The 24,934-nt window shown below is 57.2% G+C and overlaps 1 protein-coding gene across 1 annotated transcript in view; it reads right to left on the bottom strand.

Annotated features, from left to right (window-relative positions):
* Nucleotides 1-24,934, bottom strand: part of HMCN2 (hemicentin 2) — a gene marked incomplete at its 5' end in the record, with an annotated part of 147,020 nt that overhangs the window by 90,902 nt on the left and 31,184 nt on the right. Inside the window, 15 exons of the mRNA XM_080820166.1 lie at nucleotides 564-729; nucleotides 2,188-2,347; nucleotides 2,470-2,582; nucleotides 4,234-4,378; nucleotides 5,640-5,767; nucleotides 6,069-6,164; nucleotides 6,784-6,972; nucleotides 12,938-13,087; nucleotides 15,469-15,582; nucleotides 16,493-16,620; nucleotides 17,135-17,276; nucleotides 18,389-18,661; nucleotides 21,024-21,145; nucleotides 21,633-21,777; nucleotides 24,312-24,575. Coding sequence (XP_080676292.1) covers nucleotides 564-729; nucleotides 2,188-2,347; nucleotides 2,470-2,582; nucleotides 4,234-4,378; nucleotides 5,640-5,767; nucleotides 6,069-6,164; nucleotides 6,784-6,972; nucleotides 12,938-13,087; nucleotides 15,469-15,582; nucleotides 16,493-16,620; nucleotides 17,135-17,276; nucleotides 18,389-18,661; nucleotides 21,024-21,145; nucleotides 21,633-21,777; nucleotides 24,312-24,575 — 2,335 coding nt within the window. The remainder of the gene's footprint in view (nucleotides 1-563; nucleotides 730-2,187; nucleotides 2,348-2,469; nucleotides 2,583-4,233; nucleotides 4,379-5,639; nucleotides 5,768-6,068; nucleotides 6,165-6,783; nucleotides 6,973-12,937; nucleotides 13,088-15,468; nucleotides 15,583-16,492; nucleotides 16,621-17,134; nucleotides 17,277-18,388; nucleotides 18,662-21,023; nucleotides 21,146-21,632; nucleotides 21,778-24,311; nucleotides 24,576-24,934) is intronic.

Below are 24,934 nucleotides of genomic sequence, written 5' to 3'. Positions count from 1 at the left end.
GCGGTGAGCACGAGGGGCTCACCGCACCTCGCTGAGCCTCAGTGGGCCCGAGAGAAGGGCTGCCACGCAGATTAATGGAGTTTCTGCCTGCAGCACCCAGGGGCCAGGGCACGAAGCACTGGGCATCCGTGACTCCAGACCGATCTCTGTCTTTCTCTTGGAGGGGTCTCTGCTCTCTTAGGGGTCCCCCGAGAGGCTTTCGGGGCCCATGGACTGAAATGCTATGTGTGGGAGGCCTGGGGGGCTCAGTCATAAAGTGTTTGCCTTCGGCTCAGGTCACGATCCCAGGGTCTAGGGACTGAGCCTAGAACCCCATTGGGTTCCCGGCTCAGCCGTCGGGGGTCCGCTTGCCTCTCTGCCCCTCCCCTCACTTACGCTCTCTCTCTCAAATTAATAAAATCTTTTTAAAAAAAGGTGCTATGTGTGAAATTGAATACACATCTCCCTGGGAGTGTCCACAGGGTCCCACCCACTGGCTGGGTCACTGGCCACCTTGAGGCCAGTTTCCTTGGACCCCAAGCTCTGCCCTTTTCCCAGGCCCAGGGGCACGTGGTCAGGGTTACCTGTCTGTGACGGATGGCACAGGGCGGAAGTCCTTGGTCCAGGTGACCAGTGGAGGTGGGGAACCCTGGGCCTCACAGTCCAGGGTCACCTCGTCACCGGCCTTGGCCGTGACTCTCAGGGGCTCTTCGGCATCATGTGAGCCATTCACACGGATCCTGGGCTTAGCTGTTGGTAGAAGCACGCAGGACTGTGAGCCGGACAGGAAGCCATTGCACGGGGGCCCGGGGGGGACCAGGACGGCTGCCCCCAGGAAGCAGAGAGGACACTGCCGCCCTGGGAAGGGCAGAGGCTGGGTGGGCTCTGCCGTCAGAGGAGAGTGCAGGTTTGGGGGTGGCCTCAGATCCAACGGTCCCCCCTGCCCAGTCCCGGCCTCTACCTCTTCACTGTCACCCTAACCCTCCGGGAGCTTGGCTGGCCTTGGTGCCCCTGATCAGGTCCCCCCTGCTCCAACGTCTGCTACCTGCTAGCTGGTTGGAATGTTCCCTGGGGACATTCCAGATGGTTCTGTCCTTATCTTCCCTATCTCCCTTCTGCCCTGGGATCATCCCAATTATTCTCAGGCTATCGACCACCAGAAGATACACAATGTCCCCTGGCCTTCCCAAGCCCTCACTGGGGGTTTATAACAACCCTTGCCTGTTAAGTCTTTCTCCTATCAAGCTTGAGGCTCCTGATGATGGAGATTACCCTGCACCCCTCTGTCTTTATGCCCCACCCCCACATTCCTAGCCAGGTGCTCACACACGGGTAGCACCGGTAGGTGTCTAAGTAATGATAATTAAGCTAGCCAGCTGGAGGTATCAAGACCCATGTACCCCTTACGCATCCCTTGCCCATGAGAGAGAAAATCTCCATTCTAAGAAAAAAATTTTTTTTACAATATGAAAATATTGGCTATAGGAGTATATCTAGAAAAACTGGGCTGTGCATTTGCTCATTCATTCCAGCCAGTTCCTGAGTACCCGGCTCTGCGTGAATGCTGGCCAGAAGCAGCAAAGGAGACAGATCCTGCCCCTGTCCTCCCAGGGTCAGGGCCCACAGGGAACACGGGTACCAAACAGCTCAACACATGATTCATGATTTAACCAGACTTGCGAAGCGTCTCACGAAGGGGAGATTCTAGAGAATTTACAGCAAAGTGACTTGGAGTCAGAGAGCCTACATCTGACCAATGGAAGAAGTCAGCTGGGCCTAGAGGAGGTAGGGAATCCAAACAGAGGAAACTGCATGTCCCAAGGCCCTGAGGCAGGGTGCACCATTTAAGAAATTGAAAGGAGCAGAGGATCCAGGGTACAGAGGCTCGGAGAGAGAGGTGGGCAAGGGGGCCGCCAAGGTGGGAGGGCTCCGGTAGAGGGCCTGTGGGTTTCCAAGGCTTGTTAGAGTGACGGTTTCCCGCCATCCGCTTACAAAGGGTTGAGTTGGGACCCCTTTAAGGGTATGCCCAAACTACTGAGGAGAATGGCTGGGGGAGGACATCTTTGGTCTGTGTACCCTTCAGATAGGAAGAATTTAGAGGCAGGATTGACAGAGGACAGGGAAGATACAGGTAAGGTCAGATTGTCCATGCCCCTGCCTCCACGACTGCCAAGCCCTTCTCCCGAGACACGGGGAGCCATCACTCACTGTTCACAGAAAGCCTCATCTCCTGGCTTGAGAAGCCCACAGTGTTGGTGGCTGTGCAGACATAGGCCCCGGCATCCTGGGGAGATGGCCGGGCGATGACCAGGGTGCCATCCTTGCTCACGTTGTAGTAGAGACCCCCGGAGTTCAGCACATTGGTTTCCTACAGTAGAGTCGCAGGGGACATCAGCAAAGCCCACACCCCATGGGGATTTGCATCATTCTCCTTCCCATGATGTACTGGGCCCGTCTCTGGTTACCCTCAAGCTAACAGGCTCCTCTTACTTTGGTCCAAGTGATGGTGGGCGTGGGGACTCCTGAGACCACACAGGGGAGAGAGGCTGGAACCCCTTCATTGGTGACATGGTGGGTGGCAGTGGGCTGGATCCGAGGTGGCACTTTCAAAAACAAACCGATTTTATAAACCAAGGTTCTGAGCAACATTATCCACAGTAGCCAAAAGGTGGAAACAACCCAACTGTGCATCAATGGGCTGACGGATAAACGCAATGTGGCATGCAGAGGTCAAATATTATTCAACTTTAAAAAAGGAATAAAAGCCCGATACGTACTATAACAAGAATGCACCTTGAACACAGTACGCTAAGTGAGACCAGCCAGACACAGCACAAATACTGTATGCTCCCACTCACATGAGGTCCCTGGGGTAGGGAAAGTCAGAGACAGAAGGGAGAATGGTGGTTGCCAGGGGCTGTGGGAGGAGAAACGGGGACCTAGTGTTCAATGGGGACAGAGCTACATTTTGGGAGGAGGAGAAGGTTCTGGAACTGGACGGTGGTGGTTGTATAGCACTGTGAATGTGCTTCATGCCCCTGAACTGAGGGCTTAAAGTGGGTAAAATGGTATTTGCCACAATTTTTTAAAAAACGACTTCAATGAAAGAATACAGTGGCATGGATCTCATCGACAGCCACACTTTTGTAGACGGATGGAGGGCAGCCGCGCCTGGGAACCAGCTGTGCCATTTCTATGCTCTGGGACTTTGGATAAAACCACTTAATCATTTGGTACCCGTATTCCTTCATCAGCAAAAAAGCTCCTTAAACCCAATTCCCTGCCTACTCTCCAGGGATGGACAGATGAGAAATGGCAGCAAAGAGTGTTCACAGAACACAGTGAACTTGAAAACAAGTGCCAAATCCATTCTGGGCACCATCCAGATTTGCGGGGGAGGAGAAACCGGGTGTGGACCGGTCGGGAGAAGCCGAGGGCTCTGCCAGTAATGCTGAGACCCGTTAGGGAGGGAAATGCCCTTCTGCATTGTCTCCAGGGGCCAAAGTCTGCAAGTCGATTATTGACGTTGAATGGAAATGAAGCAAGCCAAGAGCCAGCGCGGGCCCCACGGGCGGCGAGAGGTAGCCTCTGCTGGTCCTGAGATCCTGCTGAGGGACATGCCTGTCTGGGCTGTCAGTTCAGAACGGGGAGTCTTTTAAACCTCGTGTCTTGAGTCGTTATGAAATTTAAGTAAAACATACACAGGCCCTCGCAGGATGTATAGATTATATAAAAATCATTTATATACAATGTAAACACCGTTATATACAATTTCAGTTACACGTAACTCATTACATACGTAGTGTGTATATATGCACACGTGTGAGAAATACACACCAACATGTAAAATTATCTGGTTCTCCTTAGCTTCTGGCATTAAGGGAGTCTTGTCTTTTAATTGTTGCACCTCAGATTTTCCTCCAGTGAAAATGTACTCTTTGTGTTTTTCTTTTTTTAAGATTTTATTTATTTATTTGACAGACAGAGATCACAAGTAGGCAGAGAGGCAGGCAGAGAGAGAGAGGGAAGCAGGCAGGCAGAGTGGGAGAAGCAGGCTCCCTGCTGAGCAGAGAGCCTGATTCGGGGCTCGATCCCAGGACCCTGAGATCATGACCTGAGCCGAAGGCAGGCACCCACTGAGCCACCCAGGTGCCCCTGCTTTTTTTTTTTTTTAAGAGTATTGAAGATCAAGTTCTCCCCACGCCCCTTGCCCATCCTATCACACCTCGCACCCCTCCCCACCCCGGGACTCACCCTGGACAACGAGGTCCACGTCCCTGTGCTGAGAGCCGGCCGTGTTGGTGACCACACAGCTGTACCTCCCCGCGTCCTCCTGCAGCGCCCGGTCAAGGTGAAGGCTGCCATCTGCTCGGACGGAATGCCGGCTGCCGGGTGGGAGCTGGTGAGGGGGGAGAAAGCCCCAGTCTGAACTGCGGCCCAACACTGAGCCAGCTGAGAGAGTGTTCTGGAAGCCACACTGCCTCCTGGGCTGGTGGGGAGCAGGCTGGACTGAGAGGCTAGTGGTTTGGAGCACCCCCACCCGTTCCCTGAGACTCCTCCACCCCTGCAGAGACCTAGGGCTACAGGAGGTCTTGATCCCACTCTCCCACGGCCAGCTGGACTAGGGCAAGCTGCCTGACCCCCGTGGGCCAATGGGAGCCTCTCCTAAGAGTGCAGGGTTGGGGCTAGAGCCTTTCCTGAGCAGGGGCTGGGGCTCCAAGGCCCTTCCACACCAAGGTTACAGAGAGGAGGGACAAACTCCCAGTGAGAATAGAGCCACATGGAGTAGGACAGAGCCGCCACCACACCAGATGTGGTCCCAGAGAGAGAAGCAGAGACGGCAGCTCCTGGTGGCTGCCCAGATGTGTCCCCATGGGGACTAGGGTAGGGCAGGGAGTGCTGGTCCGGAATGGGGCCTGGGGTAACCTCTGTGAAGATGTAAAGTCAGCCCATCTTTGGTGAGGGGGTTCGGCCTCCTTGACCCTGTCCCAGGAGTCCAGCCTCACACCCTGCCCTCAGGTTCTAGAAGCTGCTCTTGAGCCATCTCGGGACCAGGCCTTATTGGGCTGAGCAAGCGTGAGGGGGTTTCCATTCGTGCCCAACAGGCACAGGTCCACCCGGCATCCTTACTGAAACAGACTCCGCATCTCCGGCCACTCCCCGTCCTGGCCTCGACAAGGCCCAGGGCCACCCCTTTCGTGTTGCCCCTCCGATCCTCCTGGGAGGGCTCCTCACCACCACAGCCCACACCCCCAAGCAGGGGCCTCCTCAGGGTCATGTGCAACCACACAGGCTGCAGGGGGAGTCAGCAGCACGATTGGCCTCTGCAAAGCTCTCAGAATGGGGCGGATGAAAGCATTGTCTCTGTGCCCCGCCCCCCCCACTTTCTCTCCCCAGCCTCAGCACTGATGGAGCCCGAGGTCCTTCTGTAGCTCTCCAGCGGGGACCGGCAGCCACACGATCCTCGGCAGGACTTGAGAGGGTGACAGAGGCTATCAGCGCACTTGTCAGAGAAATTTCTGGAAGGAGGCAGGAAAGAGAGGGAGGAAGAAAGAGCACAGTCCAAAGCAAGCAAAGAGCAAGGCGGAGGTCGAGGGGTGCACAGCAGCCTCTCCGTCCCCAGGCACCAGTGCCACTGCGCCCAAAGAGCCAGCACTCACGGGCAGGCCGGCCCTGAGCCAGCGCCTCTCCGGGAAGGGCCTCCCAGCCAGGATGATACAGGGCAGGGACACCGGCTGTCTCTCCAGCACCCGGACAGTAGAGGCGCTGCTGGCGATCTGCGGGGGGGCTGTGGGGACAGGACATGGTAGGGGTCACCCAGATTCCCGTGGGGGGTCATCTGGGGGACAGAGGCCCCACTGCCCCCCCTCTCCTCCCCAGGGAACCAGTGGGAGCATCAGGATAAGGGATCTTTAAGTCCAAGGGTGCACTTTCTGGGGCATGCTGCCCAGGAAGGAGGGGTCCAGAGGCTCCTCTTGGAGAACCAGGCATGGACACATCTGTTCCAGAGGGTGGACAGCCATGGGGGGGCCTCCCCAGGGGCCCCAATCTCCCCACCAAACCCTCCTCCCCTGGCTCCACCAGCGAACCATGTCCAGTCACGACGAGCTGGGCCTCTGCCCGGACCTTCCCAAACATATTTTGAGCTTCGCAGACATACTGGGCCTGGTCTTCGGGGACCACACCTGAGGGGCAGAAAGAGGCAGGCTTGACTGCCCAGGCAGGCCTCCGCTCCAGCCCCCCCAGGGTCAGAAAGCCCTCGGCGGAGCCCGGTCCTGCAGAGGGGAGGTAGGAGGGCTGGGGGAAGCAGCCAGGCCTGGAAGGGCAGGAAGGCCTCAGCGTTCATCTGCAGAATGGGCCCATCTGTGATTCCCCTGTGCCTTGTCGTGTGAGGGGGTGGGGTCGCCGATGCAGACACAGTGGCCGGCATCCGGCCCAGCCCGGCCCAGGGCAAGCAGTCATAGTAGTGACTATGGTGGCCGTGACAATTATTAAAGCACAGAACACCTTACCTGTGTCAGGAACCATGCTGGGCACTTCCTGTGTAAGACCCACACAGCAACCCCTCCGGGCAGCCCTTCGGTAAACCCAAGTGGCAGGTTCTATCCTTATCACTGCCTCGGGTTCAGACTAGCAGAACGACTTGCCCCGGGTCAGCCAGCCAAAATATGACCCTGCAGCCACCTTACCCAGGGTCAACACCAGGGTCGAGGCTGGGCTCCGAGCCCCCCCAGCCTGGGGGCTGAGACTATCAGACGCCATCCTGCCTCCCCTGGCCACCCTCCTCCAGCCCCAGTGTCTTACTCTCAAAGAACAGCACTCCCGAGTCGGGCTGCCCGGTCCTGCTGCCCCGCCCGGGCCCCAGCGGCTGGCCATCTGCGCGGCGCCAGGTGACCTTCGGGGGCGGGCGGCCCGTGGCCCGGCACGCCAGGAGGGCGCCCTTCCCCAGCTCCACGGTGACGTCCCGGGGCAGCTCGGCCAGCTGGGGCGCATCTGCAGGGAGACGACTGGTCTGGTCGGCCATGCCTGGGGGCTGAACCCGCCGCCCGCCTCCCCTCCCACTGTTGGGATCTTCCATTTCTCCCAACCTCACCCTGTGAACCTGGGGCTGACTCACATCCAGGGCTCCAGAGCCGACCTGAGCTTGGCTTGTTCCAGCCCTGGAGAGCTCTTGGGGATGAGGCAGAGGGAGCGGCCTTTGGCGGGACGAAGTTGCCGCCACGCCTCATACCCCCGCATGGGGTCACAGGGGCCTCGCCAGGCCTCACCGTGCAGGCGGAGGCAACAGGCCTGCTTTTGGCAGCAACACCTCCTGGGAAGCCCACCTCTGAGGGCAGCAAGTCAAGCTCCAGCCCCAGGAGCCCCGCCACCTCGGAGACCCTCCCCGTGCCCCACCCGCGTCCACCTTCCTCTGGCAGGGTGTCCTGAACTTGGGCGACCATTCCCTGACCCCCAAGAGCCAGATCCGTGGAGAGGTGAATGGCCGTCTTCACTCTCCTCTCTACATCCCTGTTTGCTGATCTTTTTGCAAGGAGTATATAAACCTCCACCACAAAACGAAAACAGGCTTACTATAAATGAGGTGGCCTTACACCTGATGGTCCAAACAGGACACTGGAGCGTGACCAGGGCTGTCTTAATCATGGCACCAGGACAAACGTCCCAAACAAGGATGGCCCTGCTCACAGGAATCAAACAAAACTCCAGTAATACACGAATATATTTCCCCCCATTTTTCCTCCACACACCCCAAATCTCATGCCCTTCCCCAGAGTCACCACTGTTCACAGTTCACAGTGTTTCTTCTAAACCCTGTCTTATATTTATAATCAGGAGAAAATCAGTTGTTTCCCAAAACAGAAATTCGGCAGGCCAGGAGCCAGGCCAATTCCAGATGGGTCCAGGCCTTGTCCCCACAGCTTATGGGCACAGTTCTCAGGTCCCTGCCCCCAGACCTGCGACCAGGAAGGTCCCCTAGCCTTTTCTTAGCCCCATGGCATCCAACACCATGGAAAACCCTCCACCCCTTTGCTCTGTCCGCCTCCCTCCAGAAATCTCCCCCGTCCATCCAAATCATGACATCAAATTTCCCTCCTGGCCTGGGGATTAGGGATGTTCTAAGGAGATATAAACACAACTTGGAAAATTACTGCAAGGAGGACCCAACAGTCTTGGAGCCAGCCTCAAACGCAACCCGCACGCCTGTCTTTGTTGGTGGCGCCTGGCATCTGCCACAGCCCAGGATCCCGGAAAGCCTCCGTTCCGGGCTCGCCTCAGTCAGGATCATTGGTCCTGCCGAGCCCTGGCCCCAGGAGGCGTGGCTCTGCCATCCCCCCTTGCTGGGGAGGTACCCCCAGAGTCTGCCTTCACCCGCTCCGTCCAACCGGACCTGCTTCTTGACCCGCCCCTCCTTGGCCCCCAAACAGCCCGGCTTTGTCTCCAGGCTCTGGGACACCATAAAGCACACTCTCTTCCCCTTTCTCCTCCCAGTCCTGAATGTGCCCCCCAAAAGGGACAGCTGGCCTATAACAGCAAATAATCCGTACAGAGGGCAGCATCTGGAATGCCTACTGAGGGACAGGCATGGTGATGGAGCTTTCAGAAACACAGTTTCATCAACCCCATTTTAAAGATGACGAAACTGAGATTCAAAGAGATCAGGAGGCTGCCCAAGGGCACACCTCCAAGTCAACAGTGGAGACGGGCTCCGAGCTTGGGTCTGGCTGCTGCTGAGTACCAGGCTCTCACCCACCGCACCCCTGTGTCCCCCTGCGTCCTCGGGAGCAACTTGGCTGCTGTTTCAGCCAGAGCCGCACCCACCCCTCCTGTCCTCCCTTTGGGGTGGATTCCAAAGCAGCCAGATCCCAGACTCAGACTGATCCCACCCAGAAAACTCCGGCCTCCAGCACAGCCACCCCTCCTGCGCCAGTCCTCACTGGAGCCCCCAAATAAGGCAGGAGCCCAGAATCCTCGTATGCTAGAGCTGAACGCCCTGTGGTCCCCTCATCTGCAGACGGGAAACAGGTTGGGGGCAGAGGCAGGGCCGACCCTGAGTCCTGCAGCGTGTCGGTGGGGGCCGGGCTCCCAACCTGGTACCCTTCCCAGAGACTCATCAGTGGGTCAGCCATCCCTGCCCTCAGGCCCCCTCCTCGCAGACTTCCGGGGGAGCCCTGCAGCACCCCAGCGAGGGACCGCCAACTGGCCCTGCGTGGAGGGAACGTCAGGATGTCTGTGACGGGGGGCGGCCTCCGCAGCCCCCTCCTGGGATGGTTCCTGCCCCTGGGCCAGGGCTGCAGACGCTGGGGCACACTTCCCTGGGCCTCTTCCTCTCAGAAAACTATCGACGGTTCTAGTCTATGGCCGCACTGACGTAAAGGTGAACACGATCCAGGCCGGATTCCTTGTCATCTACTTGTCATCCATCTGTTTCCTTCTGATTTTAAAAGAAATGAAAATCAGAGCCTTGTCCCCGGGCTCTGGCCCCATCCCAGGCCCTGGGTCCATGCCCGCTGCGCCTGACGGAAAAGCCAGAGCTGCTTCTCTCCTGATCCCCCGGCTGGCCAGGGGGGCCCTTGTGCTCCCCAAAACATAAGCTCTTGCCCCCTGCTCATCTACCCGGCAACCTGGGGCTCCCAGGCCCAGAAGGCAGAAGGCAGGGGCGGAAAGGAGGAAACACAGGGAGGAACGAGCATCCTCTCTTTCGAGGGAGAACCAGCAGGTGCAGATACCTTCGCTCAGAGCAGGGAAGGAACAGAAAGGGAACAGAATAGGTGCTGAAATTGGGGAAGGCATGCCCGCTGGGAGCCCAGTCTTCCCCTGTGATGAATCCCGCTGCGCCCCCCCCCCCCCGGGCCCGGGGCGGCCGGTGTGTTGAGCATCTACTCCATTCAAGCCCCGAGGGACGCCCGTTCTCTCGTCAAATCTCTCCAGGACCCTATGAGCAAAGCTCTATTGCTATCCTCCCTTTTCACAGATGGGGAAAGGAAGGCTCGGGGAAGCCAATAACTTGGCCGAAGAAGCAGGGGGGGTCTGGGGGTCATCGATGCAGGAATCGAGTCTACCAGAAGCCGGACCCACAGGTGATGGGGGCCACCAACGCTGGCACTCGCCGCCCTCCTTCCCAAACACGGCCAGGAAGCCGGTTCCCAGCTCAGCAGCAGGAGGTGGGCACAGCGCCCAGCCGTTCCCCGCCCTGGAAGGCTCTGCCCGCCTGGCTAGGAAGGTTCAGGCCACAGCTGCCACCCAGATGGGCAGGAAATTCGATTTCCCACCGCTGCTGCCAGGCCGGCTCTCCCAGACACGCCGGTGCTGGGCCACTGTCCATCCCTTTCCTGACCTCAAGCCGAAGGCCACCTGTGGCCAAGAAGCCTGCCTCTGGGGTACCAGCCGTCTCCTCCTCTGACCCGGGGAACCGGCCCTAAGGTCCATCGCTGACAGGTGAAGGACAGGACCAGGCGGGCTTGTCAGCCTGAGACCCAAAGAAACAAGGCTCCGCTGAAAAGAAATCAGACACAGAGCAGAGGATGCCTGCTGGTGACAAAGCCAAGTACAGCCCTGCCTGGAGAGCCCTCTCCGTTCAGCCGGAACCTACTATTAACAAGGACAGCGACGTGGATCAGAACCCTCCGGCCCCAGGCCTGTCTCACCTCGCACACGTACAACGTCCTAGAGAGTTTGCCGACGAGGAACCCGAGCCTCAGAGTGGAGAAGCAACATCCGAGCTCACCCTGCCGCTGAGCATAGGGGATGCCCTCCAGGGGCTAAAGGCCTGGGCCCTGGGTTCGGATCTCAGCTCTGCCACTCACCAGCTGTGTGACCTTGGACAAGTCCCTTAACCTCTCTGTGCTTCCTGTCCCCCGTCCCTACAGGAGGTAATGACTGAACCTGCCTCAAAGAGTTGTGAGGTTTACAAGCTAGTGCACGAAACAGGCATAGAGCCGGCCCTGGTAGTGGCAAATTTCACAGAAATCGTGGCTTCCATGTTTCTTGCTATCCGGCTCTAAGCCCGCGGCTTTCCCCACCCACCCCGCCCCACCCGAGAGGGAGCCACACAGCACACCCTCTATAGGGAACATTGAAGCACATCACTCTCTACCCTAAAAACTCTCCCGACCCCCGCAGGACAAAGCCCAAACTGTGCTGGGCTCCTGAGGCGAGCACGACCCAGAGCAGTCAGCAGCCCCCGGGCGCCCCTCGGCCCCCGCTCGGTCCTACTCCCCGGCTCGCTTCCTTGCCGCAGGGGAGGTCGCGCCTCCCGCTCCGCTTGCCTCAAACACGGCTCCCCAGCTCATCACCTGCCTGATGGCTTCTGGGTTCATCCCGGACATCACCTCCTCCAAGAAGCCTTCCCAGCCCCCAGTGTTGTTTGGACCCCTTCTCTGGGCACCAACAGCTCCCCACGGATGCCACCTGCAAATGCTCCCTACCCTGAGATCCTTGATGCCAAGAGCGACACAAAAGCAGATGCTGAGTTCCGCCTGCTATTATGTCCCTAGCGCAGGGTCTGGCCCCCTGGGGACCGCGTGCTGGAAGAAGGAGGGACAGAACAAAACAGAGGCTAAGGGTACCCCAAGCCTGGGGGATCCAACCCTGATGGGGTGCCAGTGTCCTCAGGGCCAGAACCTTCTCCTCACAGGGCCTGCTCCCCTCTGGGCCCCCCACCATCCTTGGGGAGCCCCTTGGCCATCCCACCCAGGCAAGACCAGCACACTGCTATTTCTCTGTGCTTTCCCGGGACTCCCCACATCTGCCTCCCCACCGTGGCCACAGCAAGCCCCTCAGAGCCCGGTTCGTGCTGGCCCAGCACGCCCAGGAGCTGTGTCCACAACTCCGAGCAATCCCCACGGCCCTCGTGCAGGCCTGGAATGCAGATGTCAAGGCCGCGCGTTGCCGCAGAAGAACCCAGACTCCTCATCTGTAAAAAGGGGATAATCACCCCTCTGTTTATTAAGCACCCAAGACGGGCCAAACCCCGTGCTAAGCATTATATGCCCATCTCACCGAGCCCTCCCCGCCACCCCGTGGCACGATCAGCCCCATTTTACAGATAGGGAAACTGAGGGTCAGTGACTCAACCAAAGCACACAGATGGCAAGTGATGGAGACAAGACGGGAACTCGGGTCTCAGGGATGACCATGCTGGTCTCTGTGGCAGGCAGCCTCCAAGGACCCCGGCCTCCTGGTGTGCACACACTTGAGTAGCCCCTCCCACCCACCGTGTGCCAGGGTTGGTCTCTGTGACCAACAGAATATAGTTGTGAATATAGAATATATATATATATATATATATATATATATATATATATATATCACTATAGAATATAGTGAGTGTCTGTCCCTTCTAGGACCGGCTGGATATAGACTGCAGCTTCCTTGTGGGATCCTCTCCCTCCCCCTCGCCCTCCCTCAAGGTCTCTTCTCCCTCTCTTTCTCCCTCTTTCCCTCTCTCCCGCCCCCTCCCCCCCAATTTCCTTCCCCCCTCTCCTTCTCCCTCTCTCTTTCTCTCTTTTCTCTCTCCCTCTCTGTCAGTCTCTCTCTCTTAGCTCCCTTGCTCGTGGGAATCCATGTCAGGAGAAGCCTCCTAGAGACACGCACATGGAGGATGAACAGAGGCATCCTGCCAGCCGCCGCGGGAGTGAATCCAGTCCGGCTCCTCCAGCCCCAGTCAAGCCTTCGGATGACGCGTCCCCCGCTGAAGCATCAACTGCAACCCCACGACAGCCTCCGAGCCTCCGCCACCCAGCCAGGCCAAACCCTGGCCCTCCAGAAATGCCAGTGAGTAAATGCTTACTGTTTAAGCTACAGACTTTTGGGGAAATTTGTCATACAGTGAGAGGCACCGTGTCCTCAGTCCCATGCGCTCCAGACCCACACGATACAGATTCTGCACCAGCGTTCTCTGTGGTGCAGTTGCCTCCTCCCTGCTCAGAGGTGGGGCAAAGGGGCAGGGGGCACTCACGTCCAACCTCCAGCCGGATCTCTGCAGACGCATCGCCCATCTCATTGATGGCCCGGCAGGTGTAGATGCCAGCGTCCCTCTCCCGAGCTGCTGGGATCCGCAGTGTCCCGGAGCTGGAGGCTTCGGGGGCCAGAATCATTTCAAGACCCCCTGGACCAAAGACGGGAAAGCATCAGGCGGGTGCCCGTGGTGGCCACGGAGGCTGCTGAGCCTTCCCGACCCTCGGGCTCCTGGAGCTGCACTGGGCTGGGGCCTGGGAGGGGCCGAGTGGGACAAGGTTGCTCCCCAAAAGCCAGGACCGCTGTTATTTAACGGGGACAGAGTTTCAGTTTTGTAAGAGGAACAGAGTTCTGGAAACAGATGCCGGTAACAGTTGTACGACAGCGCGAAGGTACTTAATACTACCGAGCGGTATCCCTAAAAAGGGTTAAGATGTAAAGTTTGTTATTTGCATTTTACAATTTTCTAAAAAGAAGTTTTAAGTCAGCCCTCCTGGCTCCAGTCCCACAGGGGCGGGGGGGGGGGCGCTTTCCCTTTGCCCCTCTGCTGACGAGGAGTGAGGCCCCGCCTGTCCCCCCATGTGTGACAGGCTCAGCACCTGCAGACTCCTTGCCTGGGCCTCCCTGGTTGGTCCCCATCCTCCACCCAGGCTCCAGACTGGGATGAGCACACCCCAGCCATGGCTGCTTCTCTGACGCCTGACCCCAGGCAGGCCTCCCAAAACCCATCCCGAGGCCTCCCTCCTTTCTCCCTGCTGTGGTCTACGCCCAGGCTCCCCTGATCCAGACCCGCTTTCTAGATTTTAATATAATTTTTTATTTTTACTGCTTTTATTGTGGGGAAATGTACGTAACACGAAATTTGACCAGTTTAAGCATTCTGAGTGTCCAATGCAGGGCCATGAAATAGGTCCACATTACTGTGCGACCCTCACCTCCGCCCATCTCCAGAACGTTCTCCGCTTCCCACACTGAAACTCTGTCCCCAGCCCCCCACACCTAGGCCCTGGTGCCCACCCTTTTCCTTCCTGTCCCTACGCATCTGCCTCATCTAGGTCCCCATGTAAGGGGAATCCTAGAGTATGTGTCCTTCCAGGGATGACTGATTTCTCTCCGCATCATGACCCCCAGGCTCCTCCGTGCTGTTCTCAGAATTTCTCCCCTTCTTTTCAAATAAAAAAAAAATTGGGGGGGGTGCCTGGGTGGCTCAGTGGGTTAAAGCCTCTGCCTTCGGCTCGGGTCATGATCCTGGGGTCCTGGGATCGAGCCCCACATCGGGCTCTCTGCTAGGCGGGGAGCCTGCTTCCCTTCCTCTCTCTCTGCCTACTTGTGATCTTTCTGTCAAATAAATAAATAAATAAATCTTTAAAAAAATTTTTTTAAAATTTAAAAAAAAATTTTAATCGTGGTAAAAAACCCAGAACAAAATTTGCCATCTTAACCACTTTCAAGAGCATAGTTCAGGCGTGTTAGCTGAGTTGACATTGTTGTACAATTTGAATTCCACTTCTTTTCCAGCCTGAATAATGTCCCACTGAGAGAGGCCCTTTTACAAAAGGTTCCCGGGGCAGGCGCTCGGCCCGAACAGGAGAGACACTAGCACCGAGCCAGGAGTCCCGGGACCTCTGCCACCCAGGGGTGGCCTGGCACAACATGCTCAGACTCTGAGCTGCTTCTGCCTGTGTCAAGGTCAAGGTGGGCTCTGACAAGCTGGCACACAGGTGCCATGAATGATAGAGTGCATCCAGGTCGGAGAGGGCAACACGGGCGAGGGCTGACCCTTGAGAGGGAGCTGGGAGTCTACTGGAAAGACAGGAGCAGCCCCTGCTGGGGGTTCCAGAACACTTCCAGCAGCCGAACTCCAGCTCAGAGTCTGGCATCGGGAAGCCCTCCTGGACCCATTCACTCAAAAGAGCCTCAGAACAGCCCTCGTACTCGTGGCCCCGTTTCCAGATTAACCGCATCACTGTCACCATCACTAAGAACATCGAGCCTGGGGGCGCCTGGGGGGCTCAGTGGGTGAAGCGTCTGCTTTCGGCTTAGGTCGGGATCCTGGGGGTCCTGGGATCGAGCCCTGCATCAGGCTCCCTGCTCAGCGGGGAGTCTGCTCTTCTCCCTTCCCCTCAAATAAATAAATAAAATCTTAAAAAAAAAAAAAAAAAAGAACACCGAGCCCAGCCCATGTGCCAGGCTTATTCTAAACATTTCACTTACATGAACTCATCTCACCCTCACACAACTGACCTATCTGATGCTCCTGCTTCCCGGATGAGGAAGCAGGCTCAGCGATGCCAGGCCACCTGCCCACTGTCACCCAGGGGAGGCAGAATTTAAACCTGAGCCTACTCTAAATCCTGCTTCTGGCCACGGAGCCATGTAGATTCTCGGCTGGGCGATGGGATGCTGCTAGAACGGGCCACCCCCCCCAGACACCCCATTTGCAGGGCCACTGCCCCATGACCACTCTGGAAAGCAGATCCTCCAGGGGCCCCAGAGGGACCATTCCCCAGGCCCCTCTCCCATCTGACGTACCTCGATACCAGATGACCCGGGGTGGGGGCACCCCGGACACATCACACACCAGCACGGCCTCGTCCCCGACAGCAGCCAGCACCACCGCGTTCACCGCAGAGATGGATGGCGGGTCTGCGTGGGAACAGACGGGGAACTTGGGACCCACCCACAGACTCCCTAGAGCAACAGTGCAGACTTTCCCAGGGGGAGGGGTGAGGACAGAGAAGGAGCCGCACCCCCCGCCTTCTTCCCCACCCCCTACCAGTCAGGGACCGTCACCCAGAAAGATCTGGCCACTGTTGCTTTCTTAGAAGTTTCTGACCCAGGACCTCAAATGAAAGCCAGTCACTCTTGGAACCAACCCACCCTACACACATTTTTCTCATTGAATTTGCCATAAAAGCCAAAACGTGGGGCATCTGGGTGGCTCAGTTGGTTAAGTGACTGCCTTCAGCTCAGGTCATGATCTCAGGGTCCCGGGATTGAGCCCCATGTCTGTAGGGCTCTCTGCTCAGCGGGGAGTCTGTTTCTCCCTCTCCCTTTGCCCCTCCCCCTGCTTGTGTGCACTCTCCCTCTCTCTTAAATAAATAAATAAGATCTTAACCAAAAAAAAAAAAAAAAGGAAAGCTAAGACCCTACAAAGTCCTAAAATCCCCTACATGGGCTGGGCTGCCCAGCCCTCCCCATCTCCGCCCCCAACTCCCTCCCATTCTCTCCATACCAGCCTTCTCCCAACGTCTTGAGGACCCCAGACTCATCCTGACCTCAGGGCCTTTGCCTCACCGGGTCCCTCTGCCTGGCACACTTTCCCATCCCCGTTTCTGCCCTGTGCTCCCACAGCACCCTCCAAAAGTACCATTATCACTTGCATGCTTCTTTTGTGCCCCCCCCATTAGAATTTAAGCTCCCCCCAGGCAGAGACCATGTACTCCCTGCTGTATCTCCAGGGCCTGGCACACAGTAGGTGCTCAGTAAGTATTTGTGGGTGGGAAGGAGGGAGGGAGAGAGAGAGGTTCTCCTGAGATGCCCGGGGCCCAAGTACCTGTATAGTAGAGGGTGACCGTCTCCTCGTCTGTGCCGACCTCATTCGCAGCCAGGCAGCTGTAATTCCCAGCATCCTCTGGGGCCACATCCTGAATGATCAGGGTTCCCTGGGCATCCACTCGGATTCTGGAGTCAAGCCATAAAACAACACGTTCAGTGGCCAAGGGGCTGATCAGTTCCGGTCACACGAGGACCACCGCAGTCATCATCAATAACAACTTAATTAATAGCGTCACTAGTGATTGCGATTTTATACTGACTGCTTGCTCTGGGCCTGGCTGTGTGCTCGGAGCTTTACATAGATTGTGCTTTTGAATTCATGAGGGTAAAGCGATTTGTCCAACGTCACACAGCCTGGACGGCGGGGGCGGGATCCAAGCACCGGTCTGCTGGATTCTGGGACTGTAGCGCCTGACCCCTGAACTCATACTGAGGCATCGCTGTGTTTCCAAAGTGACCTTGCTCCCAAGTCTCAAATGATCCCAGAAAGAAGGCAGGGCAAGCACTACCCTCTCCCCGCACCACTTCCCCGTGGCCATCACCCCATTTACAGGCAGAAGGATGGAACCCCAGAGGCGTCCCCTGGGAGTCATCATTCACCTGCTCCCAGTCCCAGAGCCCCTGGCCCTGGGCTTCTTACCTGCTGTCCTCCTGCAGAGCATGACCCTCACGGCTCCAAGAGATGTGGGGTGGGGGGTACCCGGAGGCCGAGCAGCTGATGCTCACCTCCATACCTTGGGAGAAGTGCTGGGACCGGGTATGGATGCTGACCTGTGGGGCCCCTGCGGTATAAAGAGTGGACAGGTGGGGGAGAGCCTGTCAGGGCAGCCATGCCGCTCAGGGTGCCCAGCCCCCGCCTCCTCTCCATCCCTGAAGTCATAGGTGGGCCAGATGTAGGAAGCAAAGGCCCCAAAGGGCCTGAATGTCCAGGAAGTGGCTTTCCTGGGAACTTGGGCTGACCAGCCAGCCACCCAGGCCACACGAGGTGAATTTCCCAATGCCCCTGGGAGAGCCTCAAGCCCCCTGGGATTCTGCTCTGAGCTGAGCATCTTGGAGAGGCTTGGGCAGATAGGCAGATGCCAGGGCTGGGGACAACTCTCATCGCCAGTGACCCTGAGTGAACCCAAGCCCTGCCCGTGTGTTGGCCCCAAACTTAGGTTCTGTCCACAGTACAACAGGCTTGTCAGACTCAAACAGACCCCACGAGGCCAACTCACCTAGAAAAGGTAAACAGCCCCTTCCCATGTCAGGGACAGACACAGCAAATATATATGGCAGAGGCTAGACACGGCCCCAGACTCCTTCTCAACACACTCTAGGCAACCGACCAGGAGTTGTTGGCACCAGAGAGAACAGTTGTCCCAATAGGGCTCATTTTCACGCTTGGGGAAATAGCGGCCCAGAGAGAGGGATCTGCGTACGCCCTGGACAGACCCGAGGTGACCTCTGGGTCCTAAACCTCCCAGATGGGTGCTCTTCCCACTGTCTCCCCTGACCCCATCTGGCCAGTGCCCCCCAGCCCCCTGCCAAGTTCATCTGACCCCTGGACTTCTAGAAGTTTCCCAGATTCCATCCCTGCCTTAACATACTGGCAGGAGGAGGAATGGAGGTGCTCCACGGCACGGGAAACCAACGGGACGCAATGAAATCGGCTCGGCCTACAGCAGTAGAAATTTAGGTTAGATATTAGGATGAACTTTCCAGCAGGGAGAACCATTAAACTTATGCTTGGAGACTATAGAATCCTCTTTCTCTGAAAGCTCAGAAGGCACTCACAGGACTAATGTTGCCTGCTGGCCGTGATGCCTGGGCAGAGGCACAGTTCGATGGGCTCTGGGGAGAAGCAGTAGGCCGTGTGTTAAACTGGAAGGACGGACAGAAGGCAGAGCCTCACCTCGCACCAGGAGCCAGACGGACGCCCTGCCGACTCCGTTGGCGTTGCTGGCCAGGCACTGGTACCGCCCACCATCACTGGGACTGATGTCGCTGACCTCCAGGGACAGGTCGGCCAGCTGGGTGACTCTGCCCGTCGAGGCCGAGAGGACTCGCCAGTCCCGGATCCACGTCAGGTTGTAGGGGACATCGCTCAGGACCCGGCAGGACAGGATGGCGGTCTCCCCGGGGGACACGGTGATGTTGGGGGCAGGGACTAGCTGCGGCGGGGGATCTGAAGGGATAAAAACAGGAAAACAGGAGGGGGCTGACACAGAGAGGGGTCCATCCTGCGGGTGTCGGGGGCATCCTGACTCCAGAGTCCAGCACGGGATCCGCGAGGACACGTCAGGCTGCAGAGCAGCAGAGGGACCATGTGCTCGCCGTCCTGGACCAGCGCCACCGGCGGAGGGCACATTCCCCCCGTGTCCCCTGACGCCCCCACTGCCATCCCACTCCTGGCGAGGTCTGCGTGGCACGTGCATGCGTTCCACAGGACAATCAAGGGCAACATGTGCCCAGCTCTCCACCACTCCTCTCAGCCGTGAGCCCGTGACTCCACCCTGGGGAGGACAGCCCGAGAGGCCACCCTCAAGAGGGACACGGTGATGAATACCGAGCTATCCTCTCTGCAGATCGCAGGGGGTTCCTAACAGCCAAAATGTACAACTGAGGCCACAGCCCCCCAAAAGCAAGAGCTAAGAAGACCACTATCTTGACAGGAAAACGGGGTAAGTGACGAGGCCAGAGACTGTCTAAGCAGGGCTGTGGGCCCGAGCCCTTGCAGGGAAAAAGCTGGGTCTGCACAAGTTACACGTGCCAATGGCCTGCTGTCACCAAAGAGCATGTGAACTTGAGAGCCCCGAAAAACGATACCGTAGAAACCAGCCAGAAATAATATTCTGGGGCAAATGAGAAAATCTGACTGCGGCCAAATTAAATAGCATTAAGGTATTATCATTCGTTTTATTAGGTGTGATCGTAAAATTTTTATTATATGGGAAAATGTACTTTAAAAAAAAAGAGAGAGAGAGCGAGAGAAATACCGAAATGTCAGGATCCCTGCAATTTAGTTTAAAATAGTTTAGCCAGAGAGCAAGAAAGCAAATAACGGCAAAATTTTAGTGATTAGTAAGTCTAAGGAAAGGGTGTGTGCGTTTCCTTATACTGTTCCCTTTTCCTGTCCTTATCATTTATAAAAAGTGAAACCGTGGGGCGCCTGGGTGGCTCAGTTGGTTAAGCAGCCAACCTGATTTCTGCTCAGGTCATGATCCCAGGATCATGAGATCAATCCCACGCAGGTAGTCTACTTGGGATTCTCTCTCTCCGCCTCCCTCTGCCCCTCCCCACTTCTCAAATACATAAATCTTTAAATTTTTTAAAAATAATTAAAAATGTAAAAGTAAAACTGTTAATTCATTCCATAGAAGCATGTTTGCAGACACATTGTATCATTAGATGATTAAAAAAAAAAATCAGGTTGTCCCATGTGTGTGTAATACATATGTACAGTTACTATTCTAGTTTTCTTAAAATGCACACATAGATAAAGGTCTTAAAGGAAGTAAATTCAAATGCTATGGCGGGCGCTGAGTGGCTCAGTCCCTTAAGTGTCCGACTCTTGATTTCAGCTCAGGTCGTGATCTCAGGGGTGTGAGATCGAGCCCTGCTTCAGGCTCTGAGCTCATGGGGGAGTCTGCTTGGGATTCTCTCTCCCCCTCTGCCCCTCCCTCCCCACGCCACATGTATGTGCTCTCTCTCTCTCCTTTTCTCTAAAATAAATAAATAAATCTTTTTTAAAAATGCTACGGAGGGTGTTTCTAGAATAAGACCAGAGCTTATCCAGATCTTTTTTGCCTGTCTGTACTTCCCCCGTCTTCCTGCGAGGAGCATGGCGAGTCTATGTGAGATGAGAGGCTGCAGACTGGCTAATCTTTCCACGTTCCTTGGGCTCCTTTACTTCCCTCACGACAGTTCAGATTCCCGGTTTATTTATTTTTTTTAAAGATTTTATTTATTTATTTGACAGACAGAGATCACAAGTAGGCAGAGAGGCAGGCAGAAAGAGAAGGAGGAAGCAGGCTCCCTGCGGAGCAGAGAGCCCGACGCGGGGCTCCATCCCAGGACCCTGGGATCATGACCTGAGTCGAAGGCAGAGGCTTAACACACTGAGCCACCCAGGTGCCCCTAGATTCCCGATTTATAAAGCAGAGCCGATTTCATTTCCAGATGGCCTGTGGCATCTCCAACCTTCCTGAGCTGGATGGTGCCATCCTGGCAGAACCCTGGAGACATTAAGGGAGGGGATTTCCAGATGGACGGTGGCCCCTGGAAGGGCCGAGGGGAGGAGGGCATGACCCTGGCCTGGCTGCTCAGCCTCCCTCCGTCTGCGATCAGCAGGCCACTCCTGGGTGACAGCCCAAACGGGGCTCCAGGAGGCAGGTGGCCACATTGGCAGCAGACTCTGGGGGATGGACAGTTCCTGGCAGCTAGCTGGCATCCTCCCCCACAGATGGAGACACCCTGGGGGAAACCCTAGAGGGAAAAATCAGGAAGGGGGTGGGGAGGGGACACAAGGATGGGCGGGAAGGACAGACCTGTGACAACAATCTGGGCCTTTGCTCGTCCGGTCCCAGCCCTGCTGATGGCCGTGCACTCATACGTCCCTTCCTCGGTCTTGGAGGCCCGTGGGATCTCCCAGCTGCTGTTTCCCGACACCCTGCAACCACAAAACAGCTGGGCACACACAATCCTGCTGACCCCAGCCAGGGACCCCCAGCGTCATCCGGTCCCTAAACCCTGCCCAGAGGGGCAAATCCTCTTGGAGACTTGGTAGGAAGAGTCAGACTACCAAGAGCATGCAAATTTTACAACATGCTGTGTGACTTTGAGCAGGTCCCTTTCCCTCTCTGAGCATTAGACTTTCTTGTCCATGATGGGGAGGATCTCCAAGGGTCCTTCCTGCCCTGCCCCCATGGAGCCAGGCCCTGCACGGGATGAGTGTTCCAGAAGCTGAAGAGGCCCACAGCTCCTTCACAGGGTGATGACCCAGCAATGGTGGGAGCTTTGGGGACCACCTTCCCCCATTTGGGGCCATGCTGCGAGCGGCCCAGGAGGACGCTATGACTGAGACCAAGGTCCTTCTCCTGCCACCCACCCCCTCAGACCCCCGGGTCTGGGGACACCAGCGACCAGCACCCACTCACTGAAAGTGCCTCTCCTCGCCCAGTCTGGTTCCGTCCCGCCGCAGCTGCAGCCGGAAGGGCAGGGTGCTGTGCACAGAGCAGGAGACCAGCAGGGGCTGGTGCAGGTAGCCATGGATCCTCGGGGGCATGCTGACCATGGGGGCACCTGCAGGCAAGGCCTAGCAGTCAGGGTCCCTCCCTGCCACCCCCCCACAGCCCGGCCTCATCAGCGATGCTGAGACCACCGGGATGAGCCAGGATTCCATCCCTGGCCCTGCTGCCTGGAGGTCACCAAGAGCTGGTTGCTTTGCCCCTGCTAGCTCAGCTTCCACCTCTATAAAATGGGCTTAATCCTGGTACCGACGTCCCCATGCTGTCCGGGGAGTTGGTGAGAGGCAGGGCGTGTGCACAGGGCATGGCCAGGCCCCGCGGGAGGAGCTCCTGTGGTGTCTGCGGTTTGTGGGAGGACCAGCCAAGACGGACCGGCCTGTGCCCCTGCCTTCTCCGCTGTCCAGGACGCAGACGTCGGACCAGCCCCGAGATCTGACGAAATGCTCCCCAGACTGGGCTCTCCACACTTCCAGACCTCTCATCTGCCTGGAGGGTCAGTCTCACCCAAGGATGTTGGAAGAAATCCTTTTCGTTTATTTAAAAATAAGCAAAGCTGGAACATGGCTGTGAACGCAAAGTTCACACACATTTTTGAGATAAAATAAGACTTCAATGAAATCTCAGTTTCTGATGAGCCCCGTGGGGCCCCCGGGAGACACTCTCCTCCGCCTATCCCTTGTCTTGGGGTGACATGTTCTCCCCCCTTGGCTAGTGGAATCGCTTCAGTGGGAAGGTCTGAGAACACCCCCGCAGGGTCAGCGACTGCTGTCAGGGCCTCACTGGGGGATCGCGGGCGTAGGCTCAACTCTCGTCCTGCCCTCCCCCTCCGCATCCCCACCAGAGATGCTCCGTGGGTGAGACAATGCACCAGACGTCCTCCGAGCCCAGAGCTGGGGGTGGACGGGCGGCGGGTGACATCATGCTGCAGGCTCCCTGCCACATCCCAGGGGAGAGGGATGTCGGACCATCCAGCCACGTCCTCAGCTGTGTGCAGAGCAAGTCACCGCTCACCCACACACACTGGGGCCTCTGCAAGGCCAGCTCAGGCTCTGTCTTCCATGAGCTCCATGAGCCCAGGAAGCACCACCCGCCCATGTCTCTAAACCCAGAGCCTCCTGCTCAAGGCCAAACTCCCAGCCTCCCAGACCTGGAAGGCGGGGAAAGAAGTAAAACTCCAAGTCACTTCCCCTCTCCCTGCCCTGCGCACACATGTGCACGCACACACACACATACACACACACAACACACTTTCATCTAGAGCGGAGATGAAGACCTAAAGCCAGAGCTAAATTCCAAACCCTTGGTTCCTCTGAAAGACCAGGGGAGAGAGAAACAGAAGTTGCTTTGCCCCTGCTGAAACTCCTTCCTGAAAATTCCTCCTTGGGCTTCTAAAAGCCAAGGGAGGAGGGGCCCAGGGACCACAGCAGGGGAGGGGAGGCCAGGAGGCTGAGAGAAGGGGGTCCCAGGCCCCCCCCACTGTGTCCCACTTGGCCTCACAAAGTCGTGCACCTCACCATGGGCACCTTCATGCCCTCCCTGCACCCCTACTTGAAGTAGACAGAGGATTTTGCTCCTCGTCCAGAGATCCCCAGTGAAGAAGATGTTGGGTGTCAATGACCTCCATCTCTGTGAGCTCCCCCCAGGCCACTGCCATGGGAAAGGGGGGAGTGACCAGGGGACAAAACTCAATGGGGAAGCTGTTGGGCAGTGAACTCAGATACCCCAAGCCAGGACCAGAGGCAGAGCTGGAGAGCCAAAGACTCAGCCCTGTGTTCTGGAAGCTTCTGACCAGGATGGGAGATCTCAGGGACATAAGGAATCAAGCAAGAAGCCACACATGACCAAAGATAGGACCATAAAATGACCTGTGCCCACAATGACATGAGACTAACAGCAGCTGTCACATGTGGGGGCCCCTGGGCCACGATGCCCACATCATGGGCACAGCCTCAGGGTACCCAAGAGATGTCTTGCTTTGTGCATTAGCTTATGGAACCCTCGGGGCAACCCTGTGAGATGGGTAGCCTCGGCTGCTTCATCTGTAAAATAGGGACACAACTCAGAAGTATTATAAGACTCAGTGAGCAGGTGCTTGGCTCGGGATTGTCCCATGAGAGGCACTCAAGACTGTGACTGGTATTACCATGATTATGATTACGCAAGAGCGCACCCACACTCACCGCCCTGCCCTCCGCTGTGCCTGCAGAGCCTAGCACCACGACGGACACAAAGTGAATGCTAGATGAGTATCTGGATGGAGGCACGCATGCATGGGCAGGGGGTGGTCGGATGCATGGACGAGTAAGTGGGTAGATGGGTGAACAGATGGACGGATGGAGGGAGGTTTGGACCCACGAGTGGGTGGGTGGATGTCTGAGTGGGTCAGCAGAGGATGGCCTTGTACTAACTCCTTGACCTGATTGCCGCATCTGAAGCCGCTCAGTACCGAGCACGTCGCATGGCAGACTGTGCTGCTCGTAGAAGTTTAATGAACATTTCCTCATCTCTTCTCATCGGGGAAAGCTTCTGGGAAGAAATGGGTCTCCAAGGGAGCCAGGGAGCTGGGAGCGGTAAAAGCCCATCACTCACCTGGGGCCACCCCACTGTAGGAAACTCCAGACACACGGAGCAGGGGATTCCCCTCGTGGTCTTTGCCCTTCACCTTGAGGTAGAAGCGCTCCTGGGGGGCCTGGAAGGGCGGTCCGCCCCACAGCTGATACGTGGATCCGTTGGAGAGGGGCCGCGTGGGCAGAGTCAGGAGGGGCTGCCCTGAGCTGCGCGAGAGCTCCACCGAGTCCAGGTGGCCGGGTGCCTGCAGGCCCGTGGAGTTGATCACCAAGGAGATGGGCACCCCTGCGGAGGGAAGGGTGAGGAAGAAGATCCTGGTATCTTTACTGGCTCCAAGATCCTCCCCAAGCAGGGGCCCTCGGTCCACAGTCAGGGACCCAGCCTACTTGGCCGTCCTACCGCCTGCTCACCTTCTGTTCCTTGTGCCAACTAATGCTGGGGGTGGATAAACAGAGGGGGCTGCTACTGTCCGTGGTCCTGAAACGCCCCGTCCATCCCAGCCACGGCTGCCCACGGCTGCATCACCTCCTGTCTGCAGACCCGGGCTCTCATGGAGTAGAATTGGGAGACGGCATTTCTCTCCACCCTCCCCTCCCCCAGTAACTCTGGGGCTGGCTGTCATCAGGCAGGCTCTGGGACCAGCC

Source organism: Martes martes (assembly GCF_963455335.1).
Source record: "Martes martes genome assembly, chromosome: 12".
Lineage (NCBI taxonomy): Eukaryota > Metazoa > Chordata > Mammalia > Carnivora > Mustelidae > Martes > Martes martes.
The sequence above is the reverse complement of the archived record's forward strand: the minus strand, read 5'-3'. Positions and strand labels throughout refer to the sequence as shown.